This window comes from Otolemur garnettii, unplaced genomic scaffold (genome assembly GCF_000181295.1).
Source record: "Otolemur garnettii isolate 467f Iridium unplaced genomic scaffold, OtoGar3 scaffold00015, whole genome shotgun sequence".
Taxonomy (NCBI): Eukaryota; Metazoa; Chordata; class Mammalia; order Primates; family Galagidae; genus Otolemur; species Otolemur garnettii.
The window spans coordinates 18,690,228-18,718,019 of record NW_003852410.1 but is presented as its reverse complement, the minus strand read 5'-3'; the positions used below and the strand labels follow the sequence as shown (position 1 = coordinate 18,718,019).

At 37.1% G+C, this 27,792-nt stretch overlaps 1 protein-coding gene across 2 annotated transcripts in view; it reads left to right on the top strand.

Moving 5' to 3' along the window:
• Window positions 1-27,792, top strand: part of FAM19A1 (family with sequence similarity 19 member A1, C-C motif chemokine like) — a 550,647-nt gene that overhangs the window by 400,935 nt on the left and 121,920 nt on the right. For both annotated transcript variants that reach the window (XM_003785511.2, XM_012802494.1), the window contains one exon: window positions 22,090-22,230. In XM_003785511.2, the coding sequence (XP_003785559.1) occupies window positions 22,090-22,230 (141 nt within the window). The remainder of the gene's footprint in view (window positions 1-22,089; window positions 22,231-27,792) is intronic.

Sequence of the window (27,792 nt, the reverse complement as noted above, 5' to 3'; positions counted from 1 at the left end):
TTATATGTGTTTATATAATAGCCCACAGAGGATTCTAATGTATTCTAGAGAGGGAAACCTCCTTTTAACACCACCCCAGTTATAAATGAATGTGAATCTTAGGAGAAGCGGCTGAGACATATATATTTTTAAAACCTCCCAAAGGCATTGCTAGTGAAATACTATCTTAATTAAATGATGTTTTTTCATTGACCTTCCTCTCTGTTTGAAACTTTATCTTTTGTCTGTCTTTTGGTCTTTGCACTGGTATCTGCTGTATCAGCCCTTCTCCAAGGATCTATAAAACTGACCAGAATGTGGGCCTTTGAGCCCCAAGTCCTTAATCTGTATCAATTATATGACATCCCTGAGCTGAAAAGGGACATTTTTATGCAGAATTTAAGTGCCCCAAGATTTAAACTTTGGAATCTAATACATTGGGATTCTATCCTAGCTGCACAATTAGTAACTATGTGACCTTGCACAAGATGGTTGACTTCCCAGAACTTCAAGTTCCTCATCTGTTAGATGGAGATAACATAGCCCCCCTTTCTGGAATTTTCTCCTGATAATCAAATCAGATTATGAAAGCATCTAGGCTGTTGCAAGGAACAGGCAAAGAATTGTTCTCTGCACCATTTCCCATAGATGCGATGAACTTTTGTTTAGTATTTTGAAATCTTTTCCAATGACCCTGCAAACACATGGTGTTCCCCTCCCATAATTTCTGGTCAAATACCAGAATTTGGTAAGCCAATTTATTAGTAGATAATGGTCAGTGTCAGAGTGAGTCCCTAAAAGGACAGACTTCAAGGCCTAAGACCTATATATGAATCCTGACTTTTTAGCTTCTTAGCTATGGAATTTTGAGTGAGTAATTAAAGTGTCCAGGGCTATTTTAGTTTGTTAAAGTTGAGGTGGTATTAGTTGTTATGAAGACAACAAATTAATCCAGGTGAAGCATTTAGTAGAGTATGTGGCATATTGTAAGCAATTTCAAATACTTGATATGATTAGATTCATTCATAATATTATTAAGCATGTCTATAAACCATTGCAGCTACAACCTGTCATCCAAATCCAGCTTGCTTTCTGGATTTTTATTTCTATAAATGAAGTTCTATCAGAACACAGATTTATTCATTTACAAACTGAGGCTGCTTTTAACAATTTTTTAAGATTAACATATAATGTATATATTTAAGGGGTACATAGTGATGTTTCAATACATATATTGTCCAGTGATCAGATCAGGTAATTAGCATATCTGTCACTGCAAACATTTGTCATTTCTTTTTATTGGGAACATTCAGTGTCCTCTTTCTAGATATTTGAAACTGTGACATCATTGGTAACTCTAGTACGCTACAGTTCTATAATGTGGCTGCTCTTGTGCCCCAAGGGCAGGCTAAGTAGTTGCTGCAGAGTTTACACAGCCCCCAGAGCATAAAGCTTTTTCTCTTTGCCCTTCACAGAAAATCTTTGCTGATCTCCATACCACAGAACACATTCTCTGTCAGTAGTACTGGGTAGGTGCTATTGTTACCTCTGTTTCATATGTGAGGAAACAAAGACTCAGCATTACCATGTAAAATGCCCAAAGTCACCCAATGAAAAAAAGGCAAAACAAACTTGAACCACTATTGTAGGATCCCCCAAAATCCTCGGTCTGAATTATACTTTTTAGGTCACGGTGGACTGCTCTTTGATGACATACTGTATTTTGCTGTGTATGATGCACACCTTTTTGTACAACTGTTTTAGATTAAAAATAAGGTTGTGTATTATATCTGGGTATTCTTTTACTTATGCTCAGGTATTAAAAACATATCTCTTTCTTGTACCATAATATGTTTTAAAAAAATGCTAAAATTTCTCTTTAATACAAATAATACATACCTAAATATACACAAATAAAAATTTAAATTAAATAAAAGATTTTTTTCCTGAATGTTTGGGCTAAATATGTGGATGTGCAATATACACAGCAAAATATGGTATACTGACTGAAATGATTACTACTTACTGTTTTTCTTTGTCTCTAATCTCATATGTAGATGGATCCAAGGGTGCTATGGACATGAGCTAGCCTGACAGTGCTGGGTGACACTGGCCTGGCTGAGGATAATGTGTTGCATCTTTGCTAACAACCATCTTCCCCTTCCCTAAAGAAAACTATTTGCCTTCACCAACAGCATTGCCTTTGGAAGACTAGCCTGGCTGCATAGTCAGTGAATTCATTTAGTAGACTATAGGTTTCTTTTCTGTTTGCCTCCTGTATGTCTGCTTGGTAGTCAGTAAACATGAAGTCCGTAGAAATGTATGTCTGAAGCTTTGCCTGCCAGAAGCTCATTTTGTTTGAGATAGTACCATTTCCCTTTGATTCATTTTTGAAATGTATTATATGCATAAGAATTAGGTCCTAGGAAAAATTTCCCGGGAGATCAATTTGCAAGACCCTTTACTTTAGAAAGAAAGATCATTCTCTTGTGTGTGTTGGTTTGATATGTAAATATATACGCTTGCCCTACATCTAGATTACCAGTGTGCTCAGAATTTTCTTTGTAAAGTTCAAGATTAAATCCATACCCTCTGTGCCTAATGTCTTTTTTGTTGTCTGCATATAGACACTTTCTTAAGGATGAAGCCCTTAAGCACAAAAAGAGTCTGATGGAATGAGTCTCAAATCTACAGCTTCAAAAAGCTGTCTTTGTTGTTGGCTAAGAAGGACTAAAAATTCTGGTGACTATAAATCCAGACATTGTACTTCCAGTAATAATTAGGTTTCTCACAGACCTGACATTTTCTATGCTACACTTGAAATGGCAGTCTAGTTCAGTTTGCAAAAGGGGACTATTTCAAGACACTAAGAAAGACATTTTTGGACTGTAGAATTATATTTGAAGTTCTCTAGTTACACAAAACCCATCTCCTTTGGGTCGTTGGTTAAATATAGTTTATAGAGCTTAATTTATATTTACGTATGCTTTTTATATTAAGTAGTGCCATCCAGGCAACTTTTGTGTGTAGTATTTTGTGCCAGTATACCATGAAAAATTTTTGTCTCAATAGAGAGTGTTGGTATGCCTTTATCCTGTGTTCAACCTTCAACAAATATTTACTGAGAAATAACTCTGTGCCTGACGTTATGTTGGGTGCTGGGGAAATAAAAGCATGAGGATATATTAAGTTGATCTATTTTCTCTGACTTTCTGCTTGCTTTATTTAGTCTTCTTTCTCTTCTTACTCAGGACATAGTTTGAAAGGCAGTCCTCTACTCTAGTCAAGGCCTCTCATACAGGGTAGCACATGCAGTTTCTGACAGTGTCAAGAAACTCAAGGTCGCTTTCTGAGACCATAGCCTTGGATGTTGATTTGTAATATTCAGTCCATTCAGCCTTAGGTTTTCATACAAAACAATTATCACTATGTTCGATAAAGTGTCTAAATCATCTCTGACTGCATCATTAAAACTAATTAACTGAGGTTCAGGGTGAAATTCCCCATTCCACCAATGGAATTCATACTATTTTATGAAGGAACGTTAAGTATTAATCTCATAATAAGCATGTTCTACATCATTTGAAAGGGCATGTTCAGTATTTCAATATACAATATGTCCCTAAAGTTGCCCCTAAAGTCACCATACATAAGGAAATGGGAAATTGTAGCTAAGTGTACCTTTATTTACAAAATATTCATTACAACATTTTACAAAGAGTTGTTCAGAGCTAAGGGAATATTTTATAAATATTTTTAATGAATATTTTATAAATAAAGGTACTTTAGCTACAATTTCTCATTTTCCCCATGTGTAGTGACTTTAGGGGTGACTTTTGGGACAAACTTGTAATGTTATTTTTAGAAAGCAAGTCAATTTCCTCTTGTTTAATTAATTCACATTACAAAAAGTTAGGGTCAAAATAATCTTGGTTGGAAGATATGTTCAAAAAAATAATGATTCTTATCAGAGGTCTGGAGGGACATGGCACTGAATGAATGCAAATGGGAACCACTGGATTTGAACTTTATGTTTATATAAAGGTAGTATGGATTTCAAGGAAAAAATAATTGAGGCACTCATTAAACTTTGTTTGCTTTCAGTATAAACTTTTATTAATAAAGATCAAAAACCCACTAGCATTTTAGTGACCATATAACACAGAGGCCTTTCTGAATTGACTGTCAAGTTAAGACCCTATTTTTTAAACCACTGCTGCCCAAAGCCTCCTTTCCATCTGTACTGTGCACCTTTCTTCTCATGAATTATATCTAACATTTGTCTCTATTATTTCCTTTTTTGCTATATTCAGCTCATTTTGCTGCCTATAAATCCTATGAATTTCTTTTTGGACCTTACTGTCAGCATCCTATTTATTTGCTATTCCCAGTAAATCCCCATGATGTACAGATTAGAGGACATGCTGACTGGATCTTCATTGTGCCAGGTCCCTTCAGATCCCTTTGGGCCTGTATTCCAAACTCTGAACTCCGCAAACAACTCTACTGAACCAAATCATTCTGAATAAAGACATTCTTTTTAAGGAGTTTATGGCCATTTGATTTCAATATAAACTTCAGGGACAAAAACGTCCTTTTGAATGGTCCTTTTAAAACCTTAGTAATTAGCCAACAATTCTATCACAATGGAATAGAGATCTCCATGTGATTAGCCACTGATACTTTAGAGTTAAGTTAAAATCTGTTTCTTACAAGATTAGGTTATAATTTTTTCTTTTGTTAGGTGACATTTATCTGGGAAACTGGCCCAAGAGGCTCATTTGTACATAGGTGGTTTGGAAAAGAATTTTCTTTTGTGAATGTTAATGAACCATGATATGTTACATTATTTATCCTTTTCAAGTGAACTTTTTCTACACCAAAATAAGAAAACTACCTGGCACCATGAGTTAAAGGTGAAAGAAGTTTTTAATTAATTACAAATGTTTTTTATTTAAAATTAAAACATGCCATTTAGTACCTCATTCATGTTTATGAGGACAAGTCTACATTTTTGAAGTTTATACATGTAGGTGACATCTCCAAAAAACATGCCTAGACAATCTCTATTCTGCATCCAGGACAACTGTAAGGCTGTGCTATGCTTGGCCTTGATTTTAACATGATCTCATCTAAGCTTAAGTATAGTAGGTGTTTGATAGGGCTTTCTAAGCTCACATTTTTTACCAAAGGGAACACTGGCCACATATAAAAAGAAAGCTTTGACTCAGCCTGGCTTCTTTGTGACTAAACATAATTTATTTTTATATAACCTTTAATAGGTATCCCATTTTTCTGTCTACTATGAACAAGTTTAGACTGAGTATCTTTGTACGTATAGCTTTGTAAAATTTTGCAAGGTATCAGTAGAAGAAACTTTTAGAAATTAATATTACTGGGTTATTAAAGCATATATCCATCAAATCACTGGTAAATACTGGCAAATTATGTTATTTTTTAAAATGACTATTAACATTCTCTCCAATTGTGCTTGAGAATACACCTTCATCAGCTTTAGGTATTAATGCTCTTTATCATTTTTGCCAAACTGGGAAAATAATATTTCTAGGTTTACTTTATATTTCCTTGTTATAAGTGAGATCTTTGGGTTTTGCTCATTTATTTCCGTGTTTATTTTAGAGTTAAAAACCCTGTTGCAAGGGGGGGGTCTTATAAAGCCTAAATTCTGTATTTTGCTTCATTTTAAAAGAAATTATAAAGTAAAATACAAAATACATGGCGAAAAGGAGACAAGTCAGGAATGAACAGCTCAGTGAGTTTTCATTAACTGACCTCAACCCTGACAACACAACTCACATCCAGAACTGGAATGTTACCCAGCAGTTCACAAAAATCCCTGGTGATCCCCCCGTCACAACCACCTCTCCCAAGGTAACTACAGCTCTAATTTCCAACACTATGGATTAGTCTTGTCTTTAAAAAAAAAAAAACTCCTATGTACATGGATTTATATATTATATCCTCTTTGGTGTCTGGCTGCTTTTGTTGACTTTTGTTGCATAGCAGTAAATTGTTCATTCTTGTTGCTGCCAAGTACTCTACTATATAAACACACCACAATTTAGTTCTGCTATTGATAAACATCTCAGTTAGCTCCAGTTTGGGACTATAATGAATAAAGCTGCTATGCACATTTTTATAAGTTTTCTGGGTGGATATATTTGTTATTCTTGGGTAGATGCGTGGGAGAGGGATAACAATTTTCTATAAAATTTTAAACCATTGCATTAAAATGCTGCTTTGGTCATGTCATTTTACCTGTTCAAATCTTAACAGCAATTTAGTGTCCTTCTAATAAACTAGGAACATTTTAAAATGTATTTTAAGGTGAGTTAAGAATTTATGACATATTATCTTTTACCCTTTTCCTTCTTCTATCTTGGACAGAAACTTCCCATGTTGATCTCAGCACTTTAAATCTCCAGCCATACTGAAATTGCCTGCAATTTTATTTAGGGCAAAACCTCTCCACTTGCCAACAAAGACTTAAGAAACTATGGAGGAAAAAAGGGGAAAGGTGTCTTTTTGTCTCAGAATTTCCCATAAGACCTGGCAGTTGCACAAATGCCATCTGGAGATGGTATCCTGCCCAAAGTCTTCTATACAATATTGACAGCAGTGTGAATATTGACTGAAGTTTAGTATGAGGTGGCTGGGCCTCCCCAATAGCCTTAATTCCCATGTTGACCCAATGAATCTGAATATAATTAGCTGTGAAGAAGAAAACTTTAATCTTAGTTTGAAATGTATGTGGGTTTTGGCCAGCTTTTCTCTAATGTAATTTTATTATGATCGTGCACTTATTTCTTTAGGGAACCCAGAACTGTAGTAACCATCTTCTGCTCTTTGGATCATCACTCAGAGAATGTTTCCTGACCTACTGACAGCTAACCAAAGAAGAAGAGTCATTTTTGACAGACTTCTCACTGCAGGGTCACACATTCTTTATTTTAACTTATCTAAAAGAACAAGTGTAATATTTTCACCAGCATTCTTTTAGATTAAGTAGAAGAATTTCTCTGTCATTTAGTCTAAACAATTTAACTTCCAAATTATTTCATTTCTACACATTTCCACTATATTGCTCAAGTGACAGTTAATCAATATTTTTCAGCCGTAAAAATGTTAAAGTCTAATTTGCATCACTTTAGAGCTGAACTAATTTATTCATGACAGTCAATATAAATAAAACATCGAAAGTGAAGATGACTATGAGATTTCACAATCTGAGCCAGGCTATACTGAGCAGTTCATATTTATTACAACATTTATTCTTTATAATTAATTTATGAAGAAGTGTTCTCATATCCCCATTCTACAAAATCCAGAGAGTTCATGTAAAACATAACCATTTTACATGACTTGTAAGCATTAGAGTTAAGATATGAACCCATGTTTGGTAGATTACTGAACCCAGGAGATTTATCTATAGTATTTTGCCAATCATTTCATTTCCCTGATATTTGAAATTTCTTAACAACAGTGAAAGCTCAACCATATAGTTGACTGAGAGTCAGTTCAACTGATTTTTTAACTATCAATTCCTAGGAGTCAATATGGTGAGTTATTTGGACTTTGCCTACAGCAGAAGTTTCAGAAAATCTGTATCTAATTGATTCTCTCCTAATTGTTCTCAGCAAATTTGGAGATATTTAACAATTCTTGCAGGCCCATAATGTATATTAGCATAATACAATTCTTGTCATTTCATTAAAATGAATATGCTAATAATAGTAACAAATGACTACTCACTTTGGGTGCGTACTGTGTTCTAGGTGCTGTGATTTATGTGCATTTTCTTAAAACAATTTTCACAACTACTCAGCAAGGTACATTGTTAGAACACTAAAACTTAATTCTAAAGGAATTAAGCAAATAAAAGAAGGAGCATACATTGGCATGTTGAAATAACAATTTCAGAGGTAGAACCATCAGTGTTGAGTCTAGTGGAAGGGCTGGGTCTATCTCCATCACTTTCCTGCACTATTCACCATGTCAGCTCAACCTCATCTCACATAAGATCTCTCCAAAGGTCAGCTCACATCTTCAATTTCAGCTGAACTAAAGCTTTGTTTTTACCCAATATTTCTACACAGCCCTCAGGTTCAGTCTTACTGAAACAACTTGGATCACAAACCCATCCTTGAACTACTCACTGTGGCTGGGAAAACACCATGCTGGTTGGCTGGGTCTAAGTCACAGTCCCACCCTGGGAGCTCTGAATTCACTTATGCTGCATCAACTGAAAACAGGGCAGGGGTGGTCACTCACCAAAGGGAACTGGATATCCTGGTACTGGAAGAGGAAATGAGATGCAGACAAGTGAGAACAGTGGATTTCCACTACAGGTAGTTATAGTCAACATTATTCCCATTTCACAGGCTAGTAAATTAAGGTTCAGGAAGGTTGACTTGTTGAAATCTGCCAGGTATAAAACATTGACAGTATTTCAGCCAAAGACCTTCAGGGTAGTCACAAAAGCACAGTGTTTCTCTACCAATTAAGTTTATACCTACATGTAAAATTTTCAATAGAGAATTTTTTGCTTCTGCTGCTTCTTCCAAACCTAACAAGGAACCATTAGCACTGGAACCCCAGTAATCCTTATAACTGTAAGGAGAGCAAGGAGTTCTGTTTAGGCTGGGTAAAGTAGAATTGCTAAATTCTATTCCTTCCTAAATAATCAGATTCTTAAAGAGCAAAATCTACGTTTTCATATTTGTATAAATCTTATAAATACTGTTGATTCTTAGCTGTCTTGGTAACTAAACTCAAATGCCAAACTTGGTGGACAGTTATACATGGAAGTTACCTAGAAAATCCCAAACTAAATAGCTGATGGAAAATTCTCTAGGTAGAAATTAGGTGATAGAGAGAAACAAGGAACACTAGCTATATCAGGAAGGCAAATTCTTTCAGGTGTCCTCTGCAGACTTTCATATTTATCCCATTGAGAATAACTGTGGCAAGTGTTCACATCCATGAGTGAGGCAGAAAAATATTTTTTTAAATGTGGGAAAATTATTCCCCTATACATATAGAAAAAGAAAAGAATAAGTATAGTATTGGCAACAGCAATTTCTGTAGTCAGTCATTGTGATGGACACTTGGGAAAACATAAATGAAACAGACATGACCCTTCCCTCATAGAGCTTTTTACTTTCTAGATGAAGCAGATTATAAAAAGTACTAATGTTCATTATCCCTAATCATCAGAGAAATACAAATCAAAACCACTGTGAGTTATCACCTAACTCTAGTGAGAATAGCCCACATCACAAAATCCCCAAGCTGCAGATGCTGGCCTGGATGTGGAGAGGGTACACTTCTATACTGCTGGTGGGATTGCAAACTGATGCAACCACTATGTAAGGAAGTATGGAAAATCCTCAAAAAATTGAAAGTAGGCTTTCCATTTGATCCCACAATCCCATTACTAGGTACCAATTCAGATGAAAAAAAAAATAATTTTATCACAAGGACAATTGTGCTAGAATGTTTATTAGACCTCAATTCACAATTGCCAAGACATGGAAGCAACTCAAGTGCCTGTTACCCCATGAATGGATTAATAAACTGTGGTATATGTATACCATGTGTACCATGGAGTACTATTCAGCCATAAAAATAGAGACTTTACATCTTTTGTATTAACCTGGGTAGAGTTGAAGAATATTATCTTTAGAAAATATTATAAGAATGGAAAAACAAGTACCCAAAGTACCCAATAGTAATATGAAATCAGTAGAAAAACAACTATATACTCACACAAGAGAAAAACACAAGTACATTCAAGTGGGGGGAAGAGGGACGGGGATTGGTGAACTCTCACCTAATCTGCATCACGTAAGATTACACAGCACACCTCCTGGATGAGGAGTCTCAACTATAACCTGAACTTAACAATAGAAATGCAAACAATGCAACCTAATCATTTGCACCCTCGTATTAATCTGAAATAAAAAATAAAAAGTATTTCACAAACACAAATGAAGTTGCAGTTGTGGATATAATGATGTGGATAAAGTCATGATACTCTGAGAGTTTGGAATAGAACGGAAGTGGAAACTGACTTAACCAGGAGGTAAGGAAGGCTTCCAGAGGAGGCAGCACTTGAGATGGGGTGATGTCTCATTCAACTTTGACAATTACTATAGGGGCCTGCATGTAAACAAATCCATAGCCTAAAGAGATAGGTGAAAGAGAATCTTCCTGATACCTTTAATATGACTGTGCTTCACAGCTGTTCATGTTTGAGTGGCAGAAAATTTTATTCAAACTCAATCTAGAAAAACGGGCTTGTACTGGCTAAGTTCAGTACCAGCTTCAGGCACAGCTGCATCAAGGAGTATTAACAGTGGTGTCAGAAAATGCTCTACCTCTCTGCTCAGCTTCTCTCAGTGTTGACCCCATTCGTGTGTACGCTTTGTCATCATGAAGCAAAGATAGTGGCAAGTTCTCCAGACTTATGTCTTTTCAGCAATAACATTTATAGAAAAGCACTATACTTTGCTATAATAAATATTTTACAGGTGGATCTCACAGTGTGTAGCTTGATACAGGTATCAGCCCTTGTAGTAGTCACATAGTCACTAGACGTGGCACAATCCTTATAACCTGTCTGGAGTCGTGTGCCCTCTCTTGGAGCAGGGAATAAAACCAACACTTCCCAAACTCTATAAACTCTTCCCACCTTGGAAAACCAAGGAGCAGTTGTCAGTAGGACTGTTTGCTAAGCAGGTAGAAAGCCGAAACAAAGTAGAACTAACTAATGGCATTGATGACTGCCACAGCTAGAAATGACAATAATAGTAACAATACTAAGAAAAAACATTCATTTTAAAAGGACTTCTTATAATACCTCCCCAGAAAAAAAACTCATTCTATCTACATTCTTGGCACGTTGAGAATTTAACCAGCTTGCTTTGTAGTATCTACTAAAACCCAGAAGACAGAACTAGCTGTGCAGTTTTAAATTGGTGAGCATAAGATTTCTAGACTGCAGCATTTCCAGCATAAATAACTCTCTTCCCTCCAACCCCAGTCCCACCCTGAATGCCCCAGTGCTCATGGGCTCATGCAAATATGCCTTGGTTATCGGTGAGCTGCTCAGCAAGGGTGCATTAAGGGAAGCTTATTTCAAGCACAGATGGTCCTGGGTAGCTTAGCCTTTGCCTGATGGCCAGAATAAGTGAATTCAGATGGCCTTAGACTTCTGATCACATCTATGCAGCCAGAGAGGAAATGAAACGTTGTTTATCATCTTGATAAACAGTCCCTTTCAGTGCCTCTAGACACTGTATGTAACTCAGCAGAGTCAAATACTATTAAATTGTCATCACTGTCAAAAAGAGAAGTAATAAGTTTTTCTACCTGAGTCATAATTAATGACTTCTACAATGTGTAACACAAATCAGAGTTTCTGTTTGCCTTCTTTTCTTCTAAATGTGTGTTTTCTGATCTCTCTGGCTATGGATGTGAGATGCTTTCACAATATAAATATATACCTTTATTATTACCTCTCAGCTCAACCAATAAAATATCAGGATGACAGAGCCATACTCTTAGCTCAGACGAGGTACATATACAGAGGCAGAAGCCAAGCTGAAATATCTCCTTCTGGTTCTGCCTAGAAGGCACAGACTTAAAAGATCACATTTCACTGGATGAAAGCCTCAGGGATGACTCCACCCAATAATTATCACTAAACATATTGGCAGAAGTCACTGAAGCACTATTGAGGGTGTAATGTGCCTCTTCTCATCATCTTAAAGAATAATATGGTCATGGATCACATGGGTCCACAGTAGCATAGTAAAAGGTACTATGTTTTTACTGTACCTTTTCTATGTCTATATAGATTTAGATACAAATACTTATAACTATGCTACATTTGCCGACAGTGTTCTCTACCATACATGCTATACACATTAGTGACCTAGGAGTAATAGTCTGCACCATCTAGCCTAGGTGTGTAGTAGGTTGTACCATCTAGGCTTGTAGGTGATGGATTTAGAGTCATCATGTTTAGAGTCATCATGTTTAGAGTCATCATGTCATCATTGGCTGTATTTTAATGTTTTCATAAAGGAGTTTGCATACAATCACTGCCCATGTTCCTTATAACACTCATACACTTACTTTTGAAGGATAATGGAAGAATTTCATTTTAAGAGAATTAAAAAAAAAAAGTCCATGACTATTATTGGGCTTCCCTTCTGAGCATGTATTACTGCTTGTATGCCATTAAATGCCATGAGTGAACGTAGAACAAAAATGAATGAAGAGGTAAAAGTAGACAAAGGGAGGCTGTAACATAAAGCGAAGATGAGGCCGTCCACCAGGGCACAGACAGTTCAGACATTCAGGGTCTTTGAAAGGAGGATTCTGGAACTTGAAAGGTAAATATCCTCATTGTCTAGACTTTTGTAATTCTATATTCTGTCAAAACTCATGTTAGTGCAGTGCCTGTGGCTGAAAGGAGTAGGGCGTCAGCCCCATAGACCTTAGGTGGCGGGTTCAAACCCAGCACCAGCCAAAAACTGCAAAAAACAAATAAAAAACCTCATGATAAGCATAACTTCCTTCACTGTTGGAGGAAATTGGCTTCCATTTTTTTTTACATTAATAAGAAGAATAGAAGTTCTTATTTCTACTATACCTACCGTATGCTGCTCAGTGTATTGACTACTTTCCATATATGGTCTCAAATGCTCACAGCATCCATCCCTTAGCTACACATTCTACGTGTGAAGTATCAGGGCTTCGAGGTTACAGCTTCTCAAAATTGCCCAGCTAATAGCCCAAGTGATGTTGATTATTTAAAGTATCATTTCCATATTAATATAATCCAAACTTTCTTGTCAGTATTTCACATAACTTCAGAATAATTAACAAGGGAGTTATTCACATAAAATATGGTTTTAAATTTATAATATAAAATTTTCTAGAAATTCTTTCCATAGCATTCCCAGCCTTGAAGGATAGCAATGGAGAATACAGGCCTGATAAACTATTGCTCAGCTAGACCAGTGGTCTTGGTTTAAGAATAGGGTTGGAAGAGATAGCCAACGGGGATTTAGGTCAGCACTGTTGCCCCTGGGAGTGGAACAGTATACCTAGCTGTTTTTCTAAGTCTTATTTAGCTTCTATTCTTATCCTAATGATAATCGTAGAATGCAACTTATTTATTGTAGGTCTTAGCCCAGGGAAGTTGAAGGACCCTGGTGCTATGATTCAGTTTCCAGAGACTTAATATCCAGGGTATATTTCCCACTTGGAGGAAGAAACTTCCTCTTCAATTATTTCAGCAGCCACTCAGCCTGTGAACAGGTTTCCTACAGCACATAAGTCACTTCTGATATGCTAATTTGCAATGTGTTGAAGGCAAATTCCGAACAAGCAAGCAAATTTGGGGGCAGAGGATAGAAGGATAGAGAGATTATGTGCTCAGCCTTATCTTAACAAAAATTCTCAGGCAGATGTCCAAGCCATTACATGGGTTCCCATCCTGACTGCTTTCTGGGGCTTCTTTTCTGGAAAAGAATAAAAGTTCTATAGTATGTAAAAAGCATTAAGGAATTAAGGGTGTTCATGTAATCTTATTTGATTTAATCTTAGTGCATCTCCAGCTAAAATTCATTTCCATGTGTGTAGCACTGTTACTAAAAACAATTTCTGCAAAATAATTTCAACACAACGTATAAGCTATTCTTTTAAAAAGTAAAAAGGAAATCTAGGAGGTGGGTATTGAGTTGATTGATTGAGACTACTTTTAGCATTCTTACTCCAAGAGGATATTGACTCCTAAATGTAGTTTCCCAGTCATTAGCCTGGGAGGAGAGTAGGAAAATGAATGTGAGGCATGGTTCATGTTGGTACAAAGAGGTAAAAATGAAAAATCATGTTTTGTTTCCCACCTATAATTCTGATCTAGCCAAAGATGATCATTTCAATAGCATTAGTAACTTTTGAATATCTTTTAGGGCCTTCTCTGAAGCAAGTATTGTTATAATCACTTTGCCTCTACTTATTGAATTCTCATACCCATTTAGTCCTCAAAACAACCCTAGAAAGTTGATGCTACTGTCCACATTTCACAGAGGAGGATCCTAAAATGTAGACTGGAAACTCTAAGAAGCAGCAGATCCAGGACTTGAAATTTGGCAGGCTGGTACTAGAACCTGGAAGTTATCAGTTATGCAGTATTGCCTCAAATATACATCCTGCCCAGAATGTTTTCCTTACCTTTGTCTGCCCTCTACACACCCTAGAGCTCTGGGAGAGAGAGGATGGTAATTTGTTTAATCTCAAGCATAAACAAATCAAGCAGCTATTTTGCCTCCTTGACCAAAACATGCTTAAAGATCCATTAGTGTCTCTCTTGTCAGTGATTTACAGACAAGGACCCTGGGAGCTTCCTTCCAGTCCACTGGGTCAATAAAGCGTTTTTAACCCAGTCTTAAATATGCATTTCTGACATTCGCTACAATAGGTTCCAAGACAGCTATTTATAAGACCTTGATCGAAAAAGCCTATAAAAGTGAATTTCTAAAAAATTGTGCTTTCTCTTACGTATTATAGCTTTCAAAGAAAGGAAGCATTTGAAATAAAGTGAAAATACAAGGATCCATATAATCACGTCAGTCTTAACATTCTTTAATCACAATTCTTAATTCGTTTCCTCCAAATTTGCCTTTGACTGTAAGCATCTACCTTAACCTATTAATGAGCACTGAAGTGTCCTTATTCTTATTTCCAACTGCTATTTCATTGTAAAGTTTTTCCTTTGTTCATTTTGACTCCATCCCAAAGTTCCAAGTTCCAAAGTTCTTATTTTTCTAGAAGGTGTTTTGGAAAGTCTCTTCTGTGCAAAAAGTACATTTGTCATTCAAGCTCATCCTCAGAAAAGACGACATGAAGGCTAATCAAGAAAAGTTCCCCAAAGAGGATTAGTTTATATTCAATCTGTCTTCTCTTTCTTTACTTTTCTCTTTTCTTTCCCTTCACCCTTCATCATTTCCTCTCCCCCCAACCCCTGCTGCTTTTCTTCCTTCCTTCCATCACTCAGTCATTTAGCAAATGCTTGAATGCCTATTATTATGCCCAGCACTAGAGATAAAGAAATATATAAGATAAGATCCCTGCCATCATGGAGTGTCCAGCCAAACAAGACAGACAGGCCATGAATTAACAATTCCAATTAGGAATCCTGCAAAAAAAAAAAAAAAAAAAAAGAAAGAAAGAAAGAAAAGAAAAGAAAGAGTTTGGCTGGCTAATAGAGCATACAATGGGGCTAAAAAATTAGTCATAGAGAATGAAAATTACCATTAGATAGGAGGAATAAGCTCCAGTGCTATAGCCTTGTAGGAAGACTGAAATTAACATTATAGCTAGAAGGAAGATACTGAATGATGAAATGATGAATGTTTGACTTAATAGATACGATAACTACTCTGATCTGATCACTATACATTGTATATATTAGAACATTATGTGCCCCATAAATATGTACAAATACATTGTGTCAAAATTTGAAAAGCTTTTTAAAGTTGTTGAGGAAGACATTCATTTGACAAACAAGGGCCAGTTTACAATCTTAGTACTGGGGATGGTGGTGAAACAGAAAAATTACTGTCCTTTCACTTTGTAGGAAAAGTGACATATTGCTTTTAAGAAATCAAAATCATGCATTATTTTAATACATCATTTTTATAATCATGCATCATTATATAAAGTCCTACATTATTTTCTTTGGATACTATGTAAGATGTAGGACCACATAGCAGGAGAATATAACTTGCAGTATGGTTCAGGAAGACCTCCACAGAGATAGACACACACACACTCACAGACATAGAGTACAGGGTTCAGACTTAAGTTCCATTTCTTTTTGTTTTCAAGTTGATTCTCTCTATCCAACTTCTGTCTCCTAGCATTTTTTCTTCTTTCCCAGAAAACTGGCTCTGGAGATAATTTTGAATTGTTTGGCTATCCTTGGTCTTGGACATGAAGCCATCAACACCAAAATACTACTGAATGGCCAATTCCCTGGTAGATGAAAAGGATTAGACATTTGCAATTTCCCACAGGTGCCCATCCTAAATGGTTGACCCAGTTCATAATCCAGGGTGATCCAGTCGGTTGATGAGCTGTTTCTATTAGAGGTCCAGTCTAGAGGCAAATCCTGTTTATGATGCCAACCTTCAAGATTTTAGCCTCCTAAACTCACCTTGCCTTTTCCATCGTGACACATAATTGTTATCAGTGGGGACTCTTTCTAGAGCAAACATTATCTTTAGCAATTTAGCTTCCTCGTTTCCTCACTTGTACAGGGTAAGACAGTGATACATTGAGCTGGGAAGGAGGGATCATTGCTTGGAGCATATTAGGCTTAGCTTTTTTTTTTTTTTTTTAATCTTTTTTTATTTCTCCAGCTCAGAGAGTTGCTGCTGCCAGAAATAATCTTGAAATGCTATCTTCCCTCCCACTTTTTGGCTATTAGAAATGTTCTTTTCCTCTTAAAAATAGGTTTGAAGATATACTCAGAGCTCTGACAAACCCAAGAGAAGAAAGTGAGTAGGGAACGAAACCGATGTCCCATGGAGCTCCCTTGCAGGGACCTCCCCTTACCATCATGGTCAACCTGTGCAAAGAGAGTAAGAAGGAAAGTCACTGCATTGAAGATTTATGCTGAAAGGAATACTAGGAAGTCAATGTGCATTTAACACAGCCAACTTGTTTAGATTGGCATACATTAGCCAGATAATTACTACATTTACCTCCTAATTAGAAAGAACACTGGGATCCTTTATTAGGCTAGATTTAGGGTATGAGGCTAATTTCCTACAGGTATTTTATTTTAGATGTGTTTTGTACCGATAAGGCAGATTGATAACAGGAACAATAATCTGGAAAACATGCATAGTATAGATAAACTCTGTACTGGCTTGTCCTTTATTCTACACCCTCTGTCATCTGTTAATAGGTTACCTCACTTGTCTTATTTTCTGGATCTGTAGATTCTGGGTAAAATCCAGAAAATAGGTCATTTTCCAGATAATACATAAGCAAGAAAGAGAAGCTCAATTTCTGAGCCCTAAGTGACTTTTAAGAAGCCATAGATCATCTTGAAGTCATTTGACTTGGAGTGAGATAAAATTTAGTAAAGCATTGTCAGTGGCACCGAAAAGAAGTCTGAAATGGATTTATATAACAAATACTATCATTATGATTTTGAAATAACCTTGGCTGTATGGTTGGAATAGTTTACAAAATAATCCTTAAAATGCAAATAAATTAGATTTCTAGTTTTCAGAAAGTGTTATGACAAACCTAGCTTTTCCCTTTCACTGGGAACATGTCTGGGGACCATTTTGGTTTTTCATTCCCTTTTCCAAACAGCCATCTGATGAGGAAAATAGGTAAATAAGTGCCGGGGGATCTTGAAAAATTCTATCTCTATGGCCAGCAGGAATTTTATTTCTTTCCACAGAATATGATCAATTTGTCAGTGTATCTTAAGTGGACCAAAGTAAAGGTGGGCTCTAAAGCCGAGCACAGTGGCTCACACCTGTAATCCTAGCACTCTGGAAGGCTGAGATGGGAGGATATCCCGAGCTCAGGGGTTGAGACCAGCCTGAGCATGAGTGAGACCCTGTCTCTACTAAAAATAGAAAAAAACTAGCTTGTGGCCAGCACCTGTAGTCCCAGCTACTTGGGAGGCTGAAGAAGGAGGATTGCTTAAGCCCAAGAGTTTGAGGTTGCTGTAAGGTAGGCTGATGCCATGGGACTCCAGCCCAGACAATAAAGACCAAGTCATGCAAGGGAAAAAATATATATATAAATGTGGGCTCCTGATATAGCTAAAAAGTAAAAAACACATAGAAAGGGGGCGGAGTGGAATATGCCTTGGTGCCTATAGCTCAGTGGTTAGGGTGCCAGCCACATGCACTGGGGCTGGTGGGTTCAAACCCAGCCAGGACTCTGGAGCAACAATAACAACATAGCCAGGCATTGTGGCAAGAGCTTGTAGTCCCAGCTGCTTGGGAGGCTGAGGCAAGAGAATCACTTAAGTCCAAGAGTTGGATGTTGCTGTGAGCCTTGATGCCACAGCACTCTACCAAAGACAACATAGTGAGACTCTGTCTCAAAAAAAAGGGGGGGGGAGGAATATATTTTACCAGCTTACTGTATTATACCACATCAAAGTTCCATATTATTTGGTCATAAAAAAAATCGGTAACAGCTTTGTTACTCATTTTTCTTTTTGTTCACTCAGCCATTCATCTAAATGTAATGTGCTATCCTTGATAGTACCCTGAACAGAAAAGTACATTTAAATAAAAGCTTGGGAAATCTGAATAAACCCTAGACTTTAGTTAATAATGTATCACTCAACTACTTAACATTTAATACTACCTTTACAGAGCTGATAACCAAGTAGGGATAATTGTTTTCACTTTTTCCTTAGCAGAGTAATCCCTTTGGAGAATAGATAAATATACCACATGTTAAAATAACAAGAGCAGTGCTCTCCAGTGGAAAGGAGAGGTAATCCTCAGGTCATCCACAGAGCCCCACAAAACATAACTTGAGAGCAACAGACTGCAGATATGTGTATAAGTGGGACGTCTCCTGTCAAAGATCTAATATTTTTATTTTGTTGATATGAACCAACAAACCAGAGTTCCATGATAAGATTGAAAGATTAAATTGCTCTCATTTACTATGCTAGGTCAGTCACAAATGTATACCTTAGAAATCAGGAGATTTGGGCTAATCAGACCTTCTAAATGTTCGAGTTCCTCTGGGCCTCCACCATTTCCACCAAGACGTGGTTGTGGGCTCTGGATCCATGCACCTGAGCAGGGTGTGTCATTGAAGCCATACTTTAACTTGTCCAGACCAGATAAGCCTATTATTCACCCCAACACCTGTTCTCTGGCTTCCTACATGCAAATCCATCATCTATTGAGCCCGAAAGGAAAATATGGCCTGGGGTCACTAACTTCAAAAATAAAATTTGAATGTAAATGGAGCATTTGTCAATTCCCAGTTACCAAGTTCTCTCCCTCTTTCCAGAGGAATGGCAGTGTGTGTGACAGGGTGGGATAGGGGAAGGAGCATTTTGTGTGGGGTCCAAGGATCTGGGTTCTGATCCAGAGGCTGCTGGGTCCTTGCTAGGTAAGATGTAGCAAGTTTTTATGATAAATCACTCTTGGTCTCAGTTTCCTTTTCTGTAAAATGTGTGTAATCAGAATCTCATGGGACTTTTGTGTATATAAAATAAACAGCTGAAGGTTTGTGATGGTGTCAGGCACAGAAGAAAAATATAAATGATTAACTCTTTTAATACTGTTCTTATTATCATTAGTTACTGGTTATGTTGTTTGTTCTAAGCCTGTGTCCTCACTAGAAAATGGGAATAATAATCATCTTATTATCATCTTATTTCTATGTTTGAACTACTTTGAAGATAAAATGAAATATGTGTTAAAATCACTTTTTAAACTTTGATATTAATAGGCCAGGCATTATTTCATACAGAAGACAATAAGAATCCTTGTCCTTGCAGAGTTTAAGTCCCAAGGGGGGACACACAGATGATAACATAATAAATAAGCAAATTATGTACTGCTATATTTGAAAGTTACAGGTGATGACGCAGGAGGTGAGGTGCTATAAATTAGAGTCGGGGAACTCATGAATGTCAGGTAAAGGAATTATGATTTATTTTAAGTAAGAGGTCAAGTGTTCCTCTGACAAAGTGATTTTTAAGCAAAGATGTAGAGGTGAAAGAATGAGCCAGAGATCTTCTAGGAATGTGTCTCAAGTGGTGCAAAGACCCACAGGGGTGGGAGGGTGGGGGACATGGTGCCTGGCACGTGCAGGCAATAACCAGCAAGATGAGCAGAATTGCTGGAGGAAAGGGAAAGCAAACAAGAGTAAATAAATCAGTTCAGAGACACAGCTGGGGGAAGAGGCATGGGAGGACACTTAACCTTGATAACTATTCTAAGCCAAGAGTCAGACTTCCTTTTGAAAGCTTTTTGTCCACAAAGAATGACAACTTGTGACAAGATGCAAAAAGCATGAGCTTTGGAATCTGATGGACCGTGCTCACATTTGTGTGATTCTGGATAGGTTATTCCACCTCGCTAAGCCCCAGCTTCTCATCTGTAAGATGGGGACAACAGTTGCTGGGATGTGATAATTAATGTAGGGAAAGTGCCAAGAATAGCACCCAGCACCCACGTCAGACAGAGCTCAGTAAATAGCAGTGAGCCCTGAGCATAGCATGGGACAGTTTCTTGGGTTGGTTGACAGCCGGGTTGTGAGAGGCTTGGGCCCCCAGTGAACACCTGTTGTTATGTTATTTGATTCAGTGCCATAGCTCAGGCGATCTGGCATGTCTGTCATTTGTCTGCTGACTTGACTATAAATCAAACAAGATTCAAGATCCATCCTGGGAGCTTTCATATGCCTTGTGCTATTTTCAATCATAAATATTGCTCCACTCCTGTATTAAAGCCACAGGGTGAGTTTAAAATTAGTGGCATTTTCATGAAGTGTAGAACTGGCTATTACTGACTTGACTGAGGGTATTTGCAGCTGACAATTACAACCCAAAGCAACATGATTGCAGGTGTCTGGGTTAGAAGAGTATAGAGTGTGATTAGCCTTATTCCATTAAGTCTAGTCCCAGTGTTGTGTGTGCCGACATAGGGCGTCATTCTTCCCCGATCCAAGTTCTACCTTTCTTACTTCCTGCTCAGTATTTTATAGTAGCCATTTATTATTTTCCCCTCTGCACACAGCTGCCAGGGTGGTTCCCGGACGGTAGTAGTTCCCAACCTTTTTTGGCACCAGGGACCAATTTCATAGAAGATAATTTTTCCACCACCAAGGGCTGGGGGGGAATGGATGGTTTTGATATGAGTCTGCAAGCAATTGATTTATTATGGTCTTCGTGCAGTCAAACCTCTCTGCTAATGATAATCTGTATTTGCAGCTACTCTCCAGTGTTAGCATAACCACTGTAGCTCCACCTCAGATCACTGGGCATTAGATTCACATAAGGAACACGCAACCTAGACCCCTCACGTGTGCAGTCTATAGGAGAGTTTATATTCCTGTGTGGATCTAATGCCACCACTGTCTGTCAGGAGGTAAAACTCAGGTGGTGCTGCCAGCAATGGGGGGAGTGGATTTAAACACTGATCAGATTTTGCTTGCTCACCCACTGCTCACCTCCTGACGTGTGGCCCAGTTCCTAACAAGCCATGGACCATTTCAAGTCTGGCCCAGGGATTGGTGACCCCAGCCCTGGAGCAGTACCCAATCATATCAGTTCATTGTTCCATGAATTCCTACCCATGCCTCATTGCAACACTGAGGACTACCCCTTGAGAGAGAAGACTGCTTCAGTTTAATCCTACCTCATATGTGCAAAATACCTCGGTTCCATCTACTCTAGTGTATTTTATTCAAATGTCCCAACCTGCTTCTTAGAAAAATATCTGACTCTAAGCCTGGGGCAAGAAATATATACAATAAACCTAGAATATTCTTGTAGAGCCAGAATGTAAGGAAGTGCTTAAAACAACAACAAAATACCCCAACCCATAATGACTGGGAAATTGAAAGTTTTCCTGCCACTGCACATTCTATATCACTGGAGTGTCAGTTGCTTGTCTTTAGTGGGAGCTCAGTGAATCTTAAATGCAATGATAACACTGGAGAGAGATCCCCAAATACAACACATCTATATCAGGTGGCAACAAGACCATGATGGTTTCTCTTGTGTTAGTTCTGCACATTCACTGTTTTACTGCTTCTCAGTACATACAGCCCAGAATTATCACGGCTTGAGAGCTGTTCATTGGTACTCTTTGTTGCTTTGGAAGTATAGAAGTGTCTTCTCCAAGACTGAACACAGTGAAAGAGAGCCCCTCAGCAATTATACTTCTTGGGAAGCATTTCTGTAATTCCTATCGCTTGCCCTAACCCGTCCACATGTACTCTCACAGGTTTGAATGGCCACTGACTTATTTCTAATCGGGATGCCCATTCTTTCTCTCTTGCCAGAAGGAGGGACATGTGAAGTGATTGCAGCACACAGATGTTGTAACAAGAATCGCATTGAGGAACGGTCACAAACAGTAAAGTGTTCTTGTCTACCTGGGAAAGTTGCTGGAACGACAAGAAACCGACCTTCTTGTGTTGACGGTAAGCAGCTGACTTGATCTCTCTTTCTAGGAGTCTGTCGAGATGTTCCCTATGCAAGTGTGGAGTATATTTTCTTGTTTCATTAAACATGTTTCAGGATAATAAAGGTGTATCCAAAAGGCTAAAAAGTCGAAAAACTGCCAGCCCTCAGCAAAGACTTTGAATTTTTATTTCTCTGATGCTATGATTTGATTGTCTTTTCCTCTAAAACTGATGTTGAAATTTGGTTGTCATTGTGGTAGTGTTGGAAGGCGGGACCTGTTATGCTTAAAAGGATGTGAAAAAGCCAAGTTTGGGAATATACAGGGATCAGTGTCCTCAATTGGGACAGCTTCTCCCACGGGTAATTTGGTAATGTGGAGACCACTGGTGTCATGACTCATCTGTGCTACTTGTACCTAGTAGGTAGAGGTCAGGGATGACACTAAGCATCCTGCAATGTCCAGGACATCCAACACTGCAAGAAAGAATTACCCAGCTCAGAGGCTGATAAACTTACACTCGGATTATTTGCATATTCTCATCACCAGCAACTCCATGGGGCGCCTCAATGCAGGCAGGCAGGCAGCAATGCCAGAAGGGCCATTTCCCTTTCCTACAGAAGAAACTCCTGGTCTTAGAAGCCAAGAAGAGTTATAAAACAAGACCATGATGGTTTCTCATGTTCTTTTCCAAAGGATGTACTGAGGCTGTTAACTATAAGTCTCCATTTGTTTCCACTTCATTTTTATCCCTAATGACATAGAAATTAGAAAATATATATTTTCTTATTAAGTCACAAACATATAGATCAGAGGTCCTCAAACTTTTTAATAAGGGGGCCAGTTCACTGTCCCTCAGACTGTCGGAGGGCTAGACTGCAGGCCTTGGGACAAGTCGGCTGCTAAGCAGGACAGGCAGCGGCGGCAAAAACACCCAGGGGGTCGGATAAATGTTCTAGGTAGGCCACATGTGGCCCATGGGCCTTAGTTTAAGGACGCCTGATAGATCATGTATGCATTAATGCATTTATAGGTACAATGTGCTGATTTTATATATAATTTGAAATGCTTATATCAAACTAGTTAATATATCCTTCACCTCATTTACTTAATTATTGTGTTAAGACATTTATACTCTATACTTAATAGATTAGACACGTACCCTTGTAATATGCACCATAGGAGTAGTCCTGCCAGAACAAGTTTGTTTGACTTTGTGGTTAGTTCAAACAAGAGACTATCTTCTAAGCAAGAGTGAGTAAAGTATGGAGTATTTTTCTCATGCTGATTATTTATCATATTTTTGATAGCATTCTACTTCTCCAACACTCTTAAATCCATTGGCATGTATAAGTGTGGTTACAAATTCGTAATTCCAAGGCAGTTATTAACACCATAGACTGAAAGATTAGATACAAATGAGTAGAATCTCACCTGTATTTATTACTAATAGAATGACCTTGGGCAAGTCACGTTTCTTTCCTAACCTCAGTTTCTTCATCTCTAAAATAGGAACAATAATCATTTCTATTTTATAAGATCACAGTAAAGATTATGGAAACCATGTGTATCATATTTTTTACATAATACCTGGCTCCCATTAAATGCTCACTAAACAACCACAACTTGGGCTTTACCTAATATATGTAAAGATATATATATATTTCTTTACCAAACAATGTAACTTAATCTATGTACTGTCATATTAATCTGAAATAAAAAAATAAAATAAATGCTCATTAAATGGCAATGTCTATTTTCTCTCTTGCTAATAAGTGTGGACAAAGCTCATAGAGAGAGAGACATTGCTTTGTAAAGTTTTGCTTCATATTAGTTGCATACTGAAGGACCTTAGTCATCATCTCTTCTCGGATCTGTTATTTTGGGTATTTCCAATGGTGGTAGGTCATCTTTAGGAATGCATGTTTACATGTAAGAATTTTGAGGCCAGGTGTGGTGGCTCACATCTGTAACCCTAGCACTCTGGGAGGTTGAAGCAGGTGGATTGCCTAAATTTGAGACCGGCCTGAGCCAGAGCAAGACCTTCACTCTAAAAATAGTTGGGAGTTGTGGTGGGAGCCTGTAGTCCCAGCTACTTTGGAGGCTGAGGCAAGAGGACTGCGTGAGCCCAAGAGTATGAGGTTGCTGTGAGCTGTGATGCCATGGCACTCTACCAAGGGAAACAAAGTGAGACTCTGTCTCAGAAAAAAAAAAAAAAAAAAGAATTTTGAAAATACAGAAATGCATCTCTGTGTTAAAATTATCCATGATATCATTGCCAAGAAATTATCATTGCTTTGTAAGATAACATATATATGTCTATTCAGTCTTAACCCAACACTGAAGAGCACATTCATGTTCTAAGTATTTTATTGAGCTAAAATTCTGTAACATTTTTATCAGTGGCTTCTTTCACTTAGTAAATGATGAACATTTCCAAAGTTAATTCATTGTCTTCAAAAATTATTATTAATAGTTACATAAATTTTTTATCTATGGGTACACCATTTATTTAACAATCCATACCACATTTGAAGTGTTTGTTGCATTCCAGGGACTGAGTTCCCTAAGAATCGGTAAGTATCAACTTCTCCCCATGACAGTAGTTCAGAATCCATACACCATGTTTTTCCTAAACATATTCTGTTTTACATAGTGAGTTTCCCATTGGAATTATTCCAATAGCTGTTATTTGCTTTCCTTTGAAATTACCAGTCAGTTGCCTTCTATAATATAATTGTAAAAATGGAATATATTTTATTGTTTCAGAATTCAAAATCTGAGACTAATTATTTAATATGGGACAGAAATTTTAGGGTAAATATTTCAAAAGTAGGTGCTGGTCTTTCAATAATGATATTTTATTATATAATAACTGAAAACCAAATACAATACCAAATACATACTTACCAAAATACATACTTACCAACTTAAATTATTAGGTAGTCATTTATAGTTATTTATAGAAGCATTATACCTTTGGACCTATGCCTAGCAATATTCTGTAGGAATATGAGTTGTGACACTCTAATTAGTAATTACTCTGTAACCCCAAGTGGGAGAAGGAGCACCTTACTCAATATCTTTGGTTGGGAACAACCAAAAACATAACATATAGCCTTTCAGTAATCTTCAATTACTTTTCAGAGAATAAAATTTAAAATAAAGACTCATAAACAAGAGGATCATGAGTCAAAACATACCTATTTATTTGAGGAAAGAATTTTTCTGAGAAAATCATTATCAAACAAAAATTTTCAGAGGGCTTGGAGGTTATGTTTCATGATTCTAATTGATCTATAATGGCCTAAAATAAAGTTTATTCAAGTTTTATGAATAATTAAATATAATTAACACTAATAAAACATAATATATATATTTTTAAACTTAATATTTTTTAAGGCTTACCATGTGCCACTCTTTCAAGTAGTTTAAGTCTATTTATTTAATTCTAACACCAACTCTATCAGGTATATCTATCTTCTTATTATTTCCATTTTAGTCATCAGGGAACTGAGGCACGGAAAGATTCAGTGACTTGCTTGCAAATCAAGTAGGCAGGCATGACGGAGCCAGGTCACCCTGGGCTGCTAGATTCCAGGGGCCCCTGTTCATCAAGCATAGACTCACCAGTATCTAATATAAACACATGTTATATTCTCAAGGCTTTCTTACAAGATGCAAACTATCTAGGTAAGAAGGAGAAGAAAACAAAGTCTAACCCTGCGGCTACTTGCAGACATATCTAATACTTTGAGCAGCACCTGTCCTTTCCCTTTCCATGTGATAAACATGATTTTTTGCAGTTTCTTAAGACTGCTGTCATGGAGTAATTGGAAACATTTTATAAACAGTGCTTTAAGTTTTTGGGTTTTTTTTTTTTTTTTTGTAGTTTTTGGCTGGGGCTGGGTTTGAAACCCCCACCTCCGGCATATGGGGCCAGTGCCCTACTCCTTTGAGCCACAGGCACTGCCAAACGGTACTTTAAGTTTTATAGAAGGATGGGAGATTCATGGTTTAAGTGGTGTGATAGGGTTAAAATATGAGTTTTATGGTGAAAATTATGCAATTGTGTTTATTTAAGGTTTTATTGTCATAAAATTTACATCTATTTCCAACTTAGACAAATACATTGGGGCAAAATTCAATTACTGGTTAATAGGGTAGGTCTTTTAATGCATTGTGGATTTTAGCATCACTCTGCTTATCAAATAATCTCCCTAACAAGTCCATAGGTCTTTCTTCTCATTTAGTGTAAACTGTGGCAATTTTAATGACTCTGTATAGTAGCAAGCTTTGTTTGAGTTTTTGTCCTCTTATATTGGATCAGCAGACAAAGGGAGCAGAGAGAAGAGGTCAGCTTACATTAGAGAACTTTCTAACTCTCACAGCAATTAAAACCCACTTTTTTAAAGAATTAGTCAATGTGGACAGCGCCTGTAGCTCAAAGGAGTAGGATGCTGGCCCCATATGCCAGAGGTGACAGGTTCAAACCCAGCCCCAGCCAAAAAAAAAAAAAAAAAGAGTTAGTCAATGCAATGAAAAAGTTATCACATTCCTGGCTATTTCTGTGGGAAAAAAAAAAAAAACTCACAATATATCAGGACACTTTGTTCCTGGCTTATCATATTCAGTCTCCAAGAGCAAAAGAGAAAGAAATACATAAAGACTCATTCCCAGGAAGATGGACTGATAGGGAAGGAGGCAGATAGGGAAAGAAAGGGATATATACAAAGAGGGCTCTGGGAAAGAAAGTATCTGACAGATAGTAAAAGAAAGAGATAAGTCAATAGATGCTCAGAAGAGCTGTTAATACATCTATCCATAAGATGGCTGGATTCATTTTTCCATAGAACTATTTGTAATTCTTTTTTAATAAAACAAAATTTATTTGATAAATTTAAGTTTTTCTTTTTTCTTCCCAGTTGCATTATATAAGATTCTAGAACCAGAATCTCTACAAAAATTGCTTCTAGAGATTGCTGTTTTGGAAAAAATACAATAAAATTTTCTTAAGCACATATCATCATATTCTTCAGAGACTTCCATAATGAGAAAAAAAGTTCTGAGAACTGAGGAAAGAAAGGAAATTTAAAATTCAGCAAGCGTTTTCCAAAGAATAACATGAAATATACATGAGAAATACTACATATAAAAGCTGCTTCTTAGTCTTCCAAAATATGATAACACATTAAAGGCTCTGAGAAGTTCTGCAGACAAGTAACTTATTAAACTTTAAACCAATATTTCCCAGACTTTTTAAACCGTAGAAACTTTTTGTACATAGCATTCAATCACATCTTGCAGCCAACAATGTTCTATAAATAGACTTTGGGCCATGATCCTGTAAAGTATAGTTTGTTTTGTTTTTCAGGAATAGCTTTTAGGTCTTCTGAGTTCAGCTAATAGTTCCTATGCCCATAGTTCAGTGGTTTTCCTAAGATTTGTTAGCCAAACAGTACACAACTAATCCTGGGAGTAATATGATTTATAATTATCTCAATGAAATGTCAGGCTCAACTACAGTTTGGAAATCATCTAGAAAGCTTCCAGAGGAAACAATATGTAAAAAGCTTAAGGC